At 41.2% G+C, this 13,989-nt stretch overlaps 1 protein-coding gene across 1 annotated transcript; it reads right to left on the bottom strand.

Annotated features, from left to right (window-relative positions):
* Positions 1–1,043: 1,043 nt before the first annotated feature.
* Positions 1,044–13,881, bottom strand: cab39 (calcium binding protein 39). The gene is made up of 9 exons (XM_049576560.1): positions 13,662–13,881; positions 10,526–10,681; positions 10,243–10,407; positions 9,409–9,527; positions 7,597–7,765; positions 5,904–5,963; positions 5,169–5,234; positions 3,396–3,539; positions 1,044–3,308 (listed from the first exon to the last, which is right to left on the bottom strand). The coding sequence occupies exons 2-9, from the start codon at positions 10,637–10,639 to the stop codon at positions 3,120–3,122; spliced, it is 1,026 nt and encodes a 341-aa protein (XP_049432517.1). The 5' UTR covers positions 10,640–10,681; positions 13,662–13,881; the 3' UTR covers positions 1,044–3,119.
* Between the last annotated feature and the right edge of the window lie 108 nt (positions 13,882–13,989).

Genomic DNA, 13,989 nt, shown 5'->3' with positions numbered 1-13,989 from the left:
ATCACTGAACTCAACGAGCCTATATTTGGGACAGGCGTCTATATGGGACAGGTCTTTAATTCCTTTCACACAAAATTGTTGCTCCATGTGTAGCCACACTGGGCCAGTGAAAGGGACTGGGCGTGTAATTGGGACAAGGCTTTTAATTTAACTTTTACCGTAAATTCTACATTAAAGTTTTGACCAAAGATAATATATTCAGATACACCTTTGTAATCACCAACATTTTCATTAGATTTTCTCCGTAACAGTAACTGATTAAACACTAATACTAATAAGTTTGTTGGTCCAACACACCAGGAAAAGTATTTGCAATATTAGTGCGTGATAAATGTCAGGATGCTTTTTGGTCGCTGTGATCAGGTGTTAGTTTTTATTAGGTACAATTAATGACACAATTCTGTGGAAGCTAATGCAGCTAGTATCAATGTTTCAACTGCTTTCTTTCATTTCGTTTTTCATAATTATAAAATAAAATAAACATTTACAATTATGATACTAAGATATTATTTAGCAGATGCTTTTCATAATTATTATAAACTTAATTTGCCATAATAATGTGGAAAAAACCTTAGCAGTGATTTTTCTTTTATGTGGCAGAAATGAGCTTCCATACATTGTGTTGATGCGCTGTTTTGTTTTTTGCCCTCTAAAATGTAAGGAACTGTTATGGAATAAACTTTTCAACAGTATTTAAGATCTCCAACTTAATAAACTACATTAAATTCTGGATAATTCTGGATGGCTTTAAGTTTTGAATCATTTAGTGAGACGTTATGAATTTGTCATAGGCCATTAACAGGATGACTTCTGGGTTGTAAAATATAAATTTGGATGTTATATTCCCCTTTGAATGGAGCAAATCTGCAGAAGTACGCTGATAATACTTGTGTATATGGCTTGTATAGAATATATTTCAGTAAAATAAATCCTTGAACTAAAGGGGAAAAGGCACCACTTCAATATACCGAGCTGATGTACATACCCAAATGTTGTCAGCTGACTTGTGTCTGTAAAGAGGAAGAAAATGACACAGCTTTTTTATTCCAAATGTTTTTTCTCTTTATTTCAATTGTAGGGCCCAGGCCTTTGACACTTCTGAAAGCACCCACACGCTCTATGCTGAAACTGGAGTCAAAGTCAGCATACAGCCAAGCGTTCAATTTGACATTTCAATGTTGTTAAATACTTGGAAAAAAGAAACAATTCCAGTACAACATCTTTAGTACAGCATCATGCACAGCCAGTGGAGGAACATGCATGTTCAATGCGAATGGAGGAACAGTCAGATATCCGATTAGTGCTGTTAATCTGCACTGAGATGGTTTCTTATTTGCCTCTTGGTTTTATTACATGGACCATTTCATTCACTGTAAATTAACAAATCTGCAGTTTCATCAGTTTTGCTCAGCACCATGAGGACAATCCAACGTGCCCTAAGTACTCTGCTACCCACAATGCTTTACACTCACAATTGTACTGGAATTATAAACCCTCTGAGGAGAAAGGCTCAAACATGAGGAAGGGGGAAAGTAAGAATGGTGCGCTGAGTTGCCAATGTCCTGATGAGCTCACCCCTGAAGCACACTCACTGCGGGGCCACACAGCACTCCCAGGCCTCTAGCAGAGTGGTGAGAATGAGGAAAAACAAGTTAATGAAATTGAGGAGTTTTGGGGGGGCGCTATCCTCGACTCCAGTTAGGTGATGTTGATCGCTCAGCATCTCACAAAGCGCACAAACACACAGACTTTAATGTTTCAGTTAATGCTCTTCCAATCCCCTCCCTACCTCCCTCCACTCTGGCACATTTTCAGCAGTCTGAGAGATACTCAAAATGTACATGGAGAATAAAAAGAGGATTAACAGATCCAGAGCTAATACCATGACATTCCTCCGCTGTACAAATTGTTAATATCCTATAGGTTAGCTAAATGTGAGCTGGCCCTTTAAGTTATGTACAAAGAAACCCAACAGCAACCATTTCAGCAGTAAAATGAAATGCAAAAACAATGTCACTTAACTTGTTTGTTGTTTCTTCTATGGTTTTAGAAAGTAATTTGATTACAATTAACCAAAAACATGAGGTTTAAGGTAATATATATATAATATATATTCATATGTTAAGGTTAAACAAAAATCTACAAAGCAAAAAAAAAAAAGGCATATGTACATGTTCACCCTGTCCCAGAAAACAAAAAAGAGACCCAACTCTCGGGCTTTACCAAATTCATACCTTACATCCCTCCTTCCCTCATGTGCTTCAAGTGCTGTGTCGTAACAAAGCACACAGGAGGTAAATGGTTCTGTGTGATGGCATCTGAGAGCTCGTCCCCATGAATGGCTAAAATGAACCACTGTTTGCTGTTTTGGATGAAGGCATAGATACGAACTTGTAGCGGTTGCTGTGATGCACGTGCAATTCCGAGTCTGTGGCACTGAACATGGGAGCCAGACTGGGCAGGCCATCACAGAGCCGACGCTGGGTACAGCCATGGATCTGTCACATTTCAAGGCATGCAACCACCACACCAATGTTCAACTTGCTCGTACCATTTCCATCACAAGGTTTTTAGCTGATATTCTTGCAGTATGTGTGTATGCATGTTTTTTATGTAATAGATATCTGCATGTAAACATGTCTACCTTTGTTCCTTGAAGTGTGTGTGTGTGTGAGTGTGTATGTATGTATGTATGTATGTATGTATGTGTGTGTGTGTGTGTGTGTGTGTGTGTGTGTGTGTTTTTCTATCAGGAAGTCTGCCTTACTTTGAATGCACCAACATTTTCTGTTACTATGTTTGATGGACTGCTGTGTCATTATAATATACCTAACATGTCTCAATGTGCAAGAAAGCAGCAGCATCTATTATTTTCTCTTATTTCTTTTGAAGGAAAAAGACTGAAAAAGAAAAAAGAAGTAATCAAATGTTCACTGAGGAGCAGAGGAGCTGGCGACTTCCTGATGAGTTGATATGGGTACGTTGGTTTTTCGTTTGTTTCCTCAATTTTTGTTCAGAAACCAGAACAGCAGCTGCTGATGGGTCCGTTAAGCAGACGTTGTCTGGGTGTTGTCCAGACATGGTCCTGGTGGCTCCTCCCCCCACCTCTGCACCGTGCCTCAGGCCTCCTGGGGGGCAGGCCGCTTGAGGTCCCTGATCTGTTTGACCAGGTAAGTCTTTTCGTCATTGAACTGTTCATCCTCCGTTCTGTCGTTCTGGAACTTGCTGAGAAACTCAATGAGTTTGGTTTGGTTCTTCAGCAGGATGTCCAGGATGGGCTGCGTCTTGTTGGGGTTGGCCACAAACACCTGGGAGTTTAGGAAGAGGGCAAGGATGTTAATATGTGCAGATATTCTATATCTTCGATGTGGTACAAACTGTGTTTGGATTCTTACCTTAAAAACATGGAAAGCCTCAAACTGGATGTTGCGGCTCTTGTCCCGTAGCAGGTTCATCATTAATTTGAGATTCTCTGGCTTGCTGATGTATTTCGTCATTATGGTGAAATTGTGCCGGTCAAGAAGCAACTCCCCCAGTAACTGTGAGACACAGAAATAAATATTAATTGGAATATATATATGTATTTTAGTTCAAATAAACACAAGACATTTGTGCTCTAGAGAAAGGATCAGCGCTCAGTGAATAACCTCCTAAGCCCTATGATAAGCTATTATGGCAAGGCTTAACTATTCTATTCTATACAGACCAGTGAGCAGTGATAGCTAACACGTCTTTGGTTCTTTCTTTAAATAGACAGTTGCAGATTCATCGAATAAACAGGCTCACCACTTTAAACCCCAATCTTTAACTTCCTTTTCCTGCTAATGTTAAGCGGCATTAAAACTGAAAACACGAGCCAGTTTTACAAACAATTCTAGTGTTAACAAAGCTAAACAGCATCAGAAATTAATAATAAACTTTACTAGAAGAGTGCACTCGATGTAGTGGACACTCTGCCTGGACAACTCTTTTAATTCACGCAGACGTATTTCAGAAGCTCCCAGAAGCTGAGAAAAATACACGCTTCATATATTTTTGACAGAGCTGCTACATAACTGGACTTTGAACAGTATTAACTTTGTCTGCAGACGATAGCACAACAAAGTAGGAGATAACAACAATAAACATGATTAAATCAGACCAAAAAATAAACACTGAACTACATCGCCTGCTTATTTACGTAAGACAGAAGCACAGGTATCGAGGAAAAAGGACCAAATCAAAACAATCTGCACGTCTACAAAATCAGGCAGGCGAAACACTAAGTGTCTGAAATGCTGATGGAGTGGTATGACGCTGGAGAAGACAGACAGTGGAGACCTCCACCCGGTGGAATTGTCCCTACCAGCTCCCTTACAGTTAAGATAGCACTGAAGATAACAAAAACAGTGCCCAAATCATCTGTTATCATGGCTAACTTTAGTGGATCATAACATTGTGAATATGGAAATAATCTGCAGATGCTCTGGTTCAAAATAAGAACAAACCTTTCTATAGATGTCAGTTTTAAAGCCACAAAAAAGGCAAAAATGTGTCCTGCAACAAACTGCAAAGCTTGTTGTTTTTAGCTAACTGATTCACAGACAACTTGCAGCCCCTACTGGCTGGTTGGGAGGTGTCAAGAAGCAATCATGGTATGATACAATCACTAAAACAAGACTTTAAACAATTGTGAATTAGTCATAAATGTGCACACCAAATATTAGGCTAATTGGTGCAGCAGTTTTCAAGATTATCTGCGGACAGAGGGATACACACACTCACAAACATGCTTACACGTGACTATTCATGATCCCTGGAGATGATTAACAACTTGAGAGAGATAGCAGGTTTCAATCTTTGGTAATAATTTGTCAGTGAGTTGGCAATTTGTTTATATTTTGACAACAGATTATGAGTTTAGAAGTACAAAATGCATATTATTCAGACTAAGGTGAATGTATGCACTAAATGTAGTCACAAACATAAGGCAAGTGACGCTGAAGTGAAGAAGACTCAGAGAACATTACTGTGCTACCACCACTAGATGGCAGTCACAACAAGGTGATGAAGGTGGAATGGTTCAGAGAAACCAAACACTCTGAGCAGACCCCGTCTTTAAATAGCTCTCTGAGTAGAGTTGCACCACTACATGAGACCTGTTTACTGGCACGACCTGTGGTCCTTACCTTGAGGGACTGCCTTTTAGTCACGTAGTTTTCTGAGTGGAGTAACTTCTCATATTCACTAAAGAACTAGAGAGAGAGGAAGAGACAGTGACAGAGAGAGGACAGAAAAAAATAGAAGTGGTCGGGGGCGAGACAGAGAGAAAGCGAGAGTCATCTGAATGTGTCAAGCAGTGGTTTTTTACAATTGCATCTGTGTCTTGTATCACAACACAATGACAGGAAAATGAGAGATTTTCTGTCAGAGACTGACAGCTACTTTGTGTTCACAGCCTGCAAATTATGTCCCAAATGGCTGGTTTGATGTTGTTGAGGAAAGAGACTGTCAGCATGCCAAACACACAGACGGCTACAACTTTAATTTGCATGTAACTGGCGAAAAAAATGGTTAAATTCAATGAAAGTTTGTAGAAATAGTAAGCACTGAATTCCACTAAGAAGGCCTTTAAACAATGGTACATACTACAAATGATTAACGATTAATGATCGCTGAATAATTCTTTGTTCCTGTTTTGTTGTGATCAACTCTGTACTGATGAATATTTTCAAAAAATACAGTTTTGTCAAATAATACCTTAAGATCTGTATTGTTAACCACTCGTTTAGCTACTAATAAACACTGGTGGTAAGGACACATCCAGCCCTACTTAAAATACAAATCACTTTAAGCCTTTCTGTCTCACTTTATGTAAAGCCATTTCTTTTTAAACCCTAGGTTTATGCTGAGTGTGGACTTACTCTGTCATAATGTTGCTCCAGAAACTCTGCACTCAGTAGCTTGTGTCTTGTGAGGAGGTCCTGAAAAAGACAATGCAGACTATTAGAAATAAATTCATACTTTATGTTTACTACTGAGGGTGCTTTCACACCTGCCCTGTTTGGTTCAGTTCAATCTAACTCAAGTTCGTTTGAGCAGGTGTGAACACAGCAATCTCACTCAGGTGTGCACCAAAACAACCGGACACGAGACATTCTTGAAGAGTTGGTCTCAGTCCGGTTATAAATGTTCTGGTGAGTTTCGTTTATGGTGAGAAGGTGTTCCAACCTAGATGTGAAGCAACTGCAGTCACATGACACATTGTTTGGGTTAAACATGAGCATGTTACAGTCCTGGAGGATTATTAATGTGCACCTCCTCCTGTACTGCCTTAATATGCACATTCAGCACATCCAATGCATCAAAACATTGTTTTCTAGTTGGAGCCGCGCCTCGTTTTCAAACTGTATGGTTTGACTAAAATAAACAATGACAGCAATATAGTCCACGATGAGCAGCGCTAAAATCAACCTGCGTAGTTGTCCCTCCATTGTGACATTAGAAAGTGTCACATTTATCTTGCTATTGTTCAACGTTTGGTTTACTTCTTGGATTTTTCCCGCATGAAAATTCTGACCAATAAAGAGCAGCTTTCTCGCACAAGACATTTAATTTGGTCCGCTTGTAAATGCTGCCGTGAGAACACGAACCAACTCTAGGAAATTATACAACTATGTAACAAGATTAGTCCCTGATTCAGACCAAAGCGAGACAACTCTAGGTCTGAAAGCACCCTTAGCCTGGCTTCATCTGTCTCCTTTTTGGACACTGAAGATTAAACAAACTGAAGCACATGCAGAAATAACCCTTCTAAAAAACAACTGAAACCCCCAACCTAAAATTTAGACTGAAAATGTTTTGGGTCACGGTGTTATTAGTTAGCAAATTCATCATTTTTGCTTTGTAAGAAAATAAATCTTAGCTTTAATGTCAGGATTAAAATCGGTAGCGTGGTGTTAAAGTTTGTCCAGATAGCACAAGATTTCTTCCCGTCTTTAAAATGCAAGTTTCAACAACACACCCCTCTGACAGAAGTCTGAGTCATCAGCAAACTTCTGGTAGTGGTTTGAATGACAATATGACTTAACATGATCTCACTTTCAATCAGAAATTCAAGTTAATCATTGAGGAGACTCTAACAAGGTTTCTACGTCAGCCACTGTAACTTTCCGTTTTGAAAATTAGAGGTAGATTCATGCCTGCATAGCATAACTTTGCCTTTATGAAACATGTCTGTCCCAAAACAACAGCCACCGTTGGCTACAAATCCTCAACCTCCGTTTGTTTGCGTCAGTGTGTCTTTATAGCTGCAATATCAGCAGCAGCCGAAGCATCATCAAATTTGCTGTTTGAGCTTCTACTTAGTTACAATGCTTCAGATTATATAATGTAAACAAACCACCTTCAGCGGAGTTGCAGGAAATGGGAAATGGGGATGCTGAAGAGAAATGTCTTGAAACTGTTAACAGCATCTCCGCTAATCACTCACAGCAGTTAATGACTTAGTTTTGAAATGATGCTTTTAGATTCTTTAAAGAAAACAGTCACTAATTTTAAGGAGTCACAGATGTTTTAGAGCACTATGCAAACAGCTGAACAGGTGAACCAGCTTACTTTGAAAGTGGCAAATGCGTCTGAGGCAATGTCGAAAGTAGACATCTCCACATATCTGAAGAAGTCGTAAAACTGCTCTGACCACAGCGTGATTTTGGCCAGCGGTTCATGTCTGATGCACTCCCTCAACATGATACCGCAGTTTAGGGCAATCTCTGGGGACTCATACCTGCACAAGACAGCAACACAGGACAAGGACTCAACATCATATAGAAGCAAACTGCACGTACATTCATTTGGTGATAGCAAATAACATTTACGACAAAATGTTAATTACACATGACCAGTTGTGTTAATTATGTCATTAATGATGCTTAATTTATTTATTACTTTGTGAATATATTTCTGTGGAGACATTTTTACACAGCACCTGCATAGTATAATGGAGGATTAGCATTTGTTACATCATTACAAGAAAAAAGAAATCCTGTGATAGGAGGATAACGTCGATCATCGTCAAATCCACTACGCTATGCACAACATGGGAGCTCGCCACTAGACTAATCACATTGAGAGTATCTGTACATGTCGAAGGTTCACTGCTTTATTACAACACTTTAAACAGCATCCCTAAAGACTTTACGGAAGGACGCCCATCGTGTCATGCTGTGTCATATGATGTGTGTCATAGCCAAGGTGGGTCAATCCAGGATGTGAATGTGATAAAGTTGCGAAACTCTTGGAAAAGAGGACAGTGTTGTATCCTGTGACACCCTTGTTGAGGAGTGAGTGAAGCTCAAGCGATACGCTACCACAGTAGGACCTGTGTGTATATAAGCTGTGCAAAGCGTTTTTTCTTTTGTTTTACTTTGTTACCTTTGTAAGGAAATCCAGCCAAAGAACCAGAGTCAGTTTTTGGGATCAACAAGCTAAACAACAGATTCATCTTCAAGAGACTGAGCAGCAAAGACACTGGCACACTTTCTACTTGAACTCATCATTAAAATTAAATGGCTATAGAATAATGACACCAGCAGTCTTTAGATTGATTTCCTATAAGCCTCACTTTCATTATGCAGTTCTGTCCGCCACCTGGTATGATCTCGCTGGGAAATGACGGCTTGATTTACAGCACTAAGGAAGTGCGTCAGGATAGCACTTTTATTCTCCTGGTAGCTAGCAGTGGCTATCCCCAGTTACCAAAGAGTTTCAATGTAAGCTCCAAGTTACTATCCCAGTAGCGGAAATGGCGGACAAAGGAGACACTAGAGTAACTGTGGAAAACAAAATGCAGTGTGTCCTGTGTTGCTGGGAGTTACTAGGCTCTGAGGAAAACGGAAAGCGATCCCGGTTGTCTTTGCAACAGCTGCGCCAACAATAATACTACTTTGTAAAGCTAGAGTGGGAAGAGTTATCAGTTTCCATTTTAATAGCACCAAACAATGTACTATACTAATATCTCAGTGAATATCTATTTACTCAATTTGGCTATGTTGTCTTTGAGCATTATGAGCATTGCCTTCTGTACTGTACGTTCCTGGGCATGATATAACTCCAAATTTGGCATCTTTATTAGCTACTTTTATCTTGCTTTGTCGAGCACAGGAACAACTGATGAGGGTGATAACCAGTATGTGGAACTTGCATCACAGGAAGCTAGGCAGACACAACTTTCATCACAGTTCAATGCTGCTTTAAGGTAAAAACATTTGAAGCCATTTTCATTCTTGTTCTTGAGGTAGCAGTCACGCCATTTAAAAACAGGTGCTCTCATTTGCCTTTGTGTTAGGCAGTCACTCAGGTGCTCTTCAATAATAAGCTGAGATCAATGAGGGGCATTATGACTCTCTGTGTGTGTTTGTGTGTCCTTACCCTTTAAGCAACATGAAGAGGATATTCTGCTGGGTGCAGAGGTACTCCACTGTCGGCGTCCGAGTGCCAATCTGACGCCTCAGGATGTTGTTGAATATCTGAGCCACATCTTTTTTACCCTGAGGGCAAAAGATAAACCTCATATGTAGGTGTGAGGAAGTTGAGGTTTATAATATGCAATACATGAAGAATACAATGCACAAAAAGGTTATATAGCACTCTTCCACACTGACAATTAGGAGCTAGAGAAAGGTGGAAAGCAAAAATGCAGCTCTGAAAATAAGGTATGGTGTTGCTTAAATTGTGACAGAAATTAAATAAATGATAAATTTTTGGTGTTTCAGCATCAAGAGCAAAGATTAATATCCTCTTAAGATAGTGACAAGGACACTGACAAATTGCTACCCATAACACTACAAAAATTCCGCATGCACCAATTGTGCACACAACTCTCTAAAATGTTGAATTATTGTCATATTTCTATGGTGTACGCTTGTGATTTGCAATTCTTCACCAGCTTTGCGTTTACACACAGGGAGGATGGGTGAGGGTAAAAGAGGAAGAGAGAGATCACACAACACAGTGAGTCATGCAGTGATAGAGTGAGTCAGGGAAGCCTGCAGCAGCAGTTGCCACACAGCACCAGTCTGACATATTGCAGGGAGACGTGAGTTTGCCCACACATCAACATAGGCAGATGTGTACCTCAGATAATCTTCAACCACTTCACTGCCTTCTTAGTGTTAATTAAATGTCTCCCACTTTTTCACTTCTTTCAGTCTTGTTCATTAAATATCGTTCTCACTCAATCTTATAACAGATGCCAAGTCTCACCTCAAAGTCGATAAGCTGCAGGTCCGCTATGAGGGTGCTGAGCAAGCCACTGTTGTAGAGCTCCTGGGCTAGCTGGGCCACTGCTTCTGTTTGGGGCTCTTTCTCATTAGTCCCATAAAGGATCTCCTTCATCGCCACCAGGCTTTTTGACACCTCCTCTGTGGCCTTAATAATAAACACATAGCGCACGTTACAGAAAGCTACTTCAAACTCATTTTCAGAGTGATGAGGTGATGAATCCCACAAGTGAAGAGCGAATGAATTTTTGCGAGATTCATCCTACCTTCTCTGCCTTTTTGTCCGAAATGTCGTGCTTCTCGAGCACCGTCATGCTGTCCTTAAGGTTTTTGACGATGTCCGCCGGCGACTTGTGGGACTTGCCAAAGGGGAAAGGCATGGCGGAGAGTTACCACGAGCAACCAGGCAGCGGACTGTCCACCTGAGGAACGAAAGGTGAAACTGGATCAGGGCCTGTGAAGATGGTGGCACTGCTGAGATGAGACTGAAAAGGATGTAAAAAGCACCAAAGACAGAGACAGACCTAAATAAACGTTGCTGTACTGTATCCAAAAAAATCTTAACGTATAAAATAAAAGTCTTAAATAACAGATGATCTACAAATAACATGGTCTCAAGTATTCCAGGCAATATCAGGCAGCACTGACACTGGAGCAGAGGAATTTCCTTTCTTTTCTACTGACATTTAAATTAAATCTATTTTCAAGATTTGTTTTGTCCTCTATAGCATTTTTCAAAGAACTGTCTGAGTTGTGATACCACTATGGTTATTGTGAGCAAATTATCTTGACAGTGAGTTATGATTTCTATCACCAGTGTACGTGTAGAGTAGCAAAGACAACAGCAGACCGAGAGAGAGGAGCACGTAGTGCTGTCCGAGCTTATTCCCAAAAAGGTGCTGTTGGTGGGCCAATTCCAGTTTCCGTAACATAAGCCACCATTAGCTCCTGCTGTAAAACAAAGCAGCTAGCTCTGATGCCAAACTGTGAATTAAGCCCTGATGAATCAATCACTGATGGCATTTATTACTAATTCAAGTCCCATACCAGGGAAATGTTAACACACTAGAAGAAAGATGATTTATTTATATAACTTGTGCGCATAATATCTGGATCTGACCTTCAATGCTTTATTGTGAGGTAGTACAATCTTGCGAATCTTCTGGTAATTGTCGGTAAATGATTAATCAAGCAATGTTTACTATGACATAGGTCTACTTGCACCGTGACATAGCCTCAGCCCTTTGTATGATCCATACTCCCTGACCAAGTAAACACCTTGTCACATAACTAAACATACAGCACATTCTAATGTTACTAATTTCAGTCAATAATCACACTCCTCTATAAACAAAAACCTCTAACCGGAGATAATACTGAACCACTTCACAAGGACCATATCTCACCACTGCTGTTATTTAACTGGGTTACTTAACAAGGACCCTTATCTACACAACTCCCTGACCCACCCAAGCACCTCACGTATACAACGGGGCAAAAGCCGAAGTTTTCTGAAGAGACAAGAAGTGAGAGGGGAAATTCCAAGAACCCAGGACAGAAGCATGTCAGTAAAACTTCATCACAGTATCATGATCATTTTAGTCAATCAGTTATTTTCATTAAACATACTGCACTTTGAGACATCTGTTTCCAGTGGAATATTGATGCCACAAAACATCAACACAAGGTACACATCAAACCCTAAGAAGCACTGACCTAACAGTCTGTCACCAACCTGTTGTCCTGCCTGGATTCTCTAAACTCTGGACACGAACCCTGGAGTGGTCACACACGTCCTCTCATGTCTTGGCAGCGAGTCCACATTTAGAAAGCAACGCTGGGGCCAGGAATATAAACCAAGCAGCACCGAAGTGGGAGGTGCAGTCCACCACCAGTCGTATATGATGTGTCATGTGTGACTAAGTTGAGCTATAAAACATGCCACTGGGTTCACTGGTGGTTCACCCAAGTTGTGCTTGCTTACATCTTTATTAATCTGGACACACCTCAACTTCGCCAGGTGGCCAATTCCGTCTGTCGCACAGACTTATGCTCGTTAATGTAGCCAACAGGCAGCAGAACCGCCTCTCCACTCCTGACCCGCTTCAGTGTCACACAGTGACGCAAATAGGAAGAAACATATGGCAGGTCCTAAATCAGCTGGTCCCTGCTAACCAACAATGACTCTAGTGCTTGCTAATCGTATCGTATGCTGGAGTAATGTTAGGTCAACAAATGTCAGAGGTGATGTGCTCCTGACTTTCCTACAAACTGATTTAACGTGGCCTAAGAGACGGATAGGGAGTCCAAATCTCTGCGACTCTTTCAAAGGATACCACCGTCATGCTAGCCAGGACATGCTTCACATATCCGCGATTACACCATGGCCCTGAAGTGTAGTTACCCTCCAGGAAACAAACAAAACAGTGCCAAAAAACAGCTCAAACGTCACCCCCACCCTTCAGTCCAGACAGCAGATGCTCTGCTATCATCTGACAGCAAGCTAGCAAAGAGCAGCTAACGTTAGCTAAAGCTTATCCAGATATCTAGCTAGCTTATTTACACATATCACAAACTCTCCCAAAGCTATTTCTGCTACACTTCAGACAAGTATAACTTAACTAACTCAAACAAGTTGCACACCCGCGGCCCAGTAAGCTGGCCAGCATGAAGCTGACAGTGAGCACCGCCCCTCTCTGTTATCCATGCCTGGTTTGTGATGGTGTGAAGCCTGCCAACTTTGCGCAATGCTAACAAAATGGATACTTGCTCACTGAGTAATTCCGCGTCTGGCAAATGCAACACAGCTATAATGCAGAGCTACAGCAAATAAAGTAATCCAGCTACCTTTACTTTACAATCAACAGCTCCCCTTTTTGTCTGTTTGTAAGCTAGCGTGGCCTGTAATATTTCAATCACTGTCCACCAAACAACAGTGCTACTGCTAACTTGCTTGTGGAAGTGTGTGTGTATGTGTGTGTCGACACACCGAAGGCCTCAGCAGACCTGATGGTTACAATCCTTTTCCTGCTTTAACCTCATTTTAAGCAGCTACGACAGTAAGAAGTAGCTAACTTTATTACAGCCAGTTTTGTAACGTGATATTGGTAACGTCATTTAGCTAGCCCTGTTAGCATAACGTTAGCCTGGCCTGGCAGTCGCTCCCTGCGCTGGTAACGTTACTATCAAGCCCATGCCTGCCTTTAGCACATCAGCAACAGCAGGCTATGCTCAGCTAAACGTTTTTACTCGCTGAGAGCTGTCCAATAAGCTAACTAACGTTAGCAAATGTAGCTAGCTAGCTAACTTTAAGGCAACCGTTTTCAGCTAAAATAGCCTCACACCACAATGCTTAAAAACAGTGATTCACAGCATTAACGTTACATACACATAACATTATACCTTGTAAACGGCGTCTTCACTAATGTCCCCCGACTTGTCAAGACAGCAAAAGGCAACTCAGGTGCTCCTCGGAACAAAACCTGCTTTGTTTTCCCTGTTCGCCGCCTCCCCTTGTTGGTAAGTTGCTGTAGTTAATTGTGCAGCCCCTGTTTCCTAGTTCTTTCTCTGAGCTCGACTGGTGAAGCTAGCAGCGGAGCGGGTGTCACTGCAGCGGCGTCTATCGCCCCCTCTGGTCGTCTCGTGTCACTGCAGCAGGGGTGGTTGCACTCCGCGAGGATGGCAGGTGACCGCAGGGGGGCGCCCTAACCCCACAGACCATTTGACATAT

The sequence above is a fragment of the Epinephelus fuscoguttatus genome, linkage group LG5 (assembly GCF_011397635.1).
Source record: "Epinephelus fuscoguttatus linkage group LG5, E.fuscoguttatus.final_Chr_v1".
Lineage (NCBI taxonomy): Eukaryota > Metazoa > Chordata > Actinopteri > Perciformes > Serranidae > Epinephelus > Epinephelus fuscoguttatus.
This window is presented reverse-complemented; position numbering and strand designations above follow the sequence as displayed.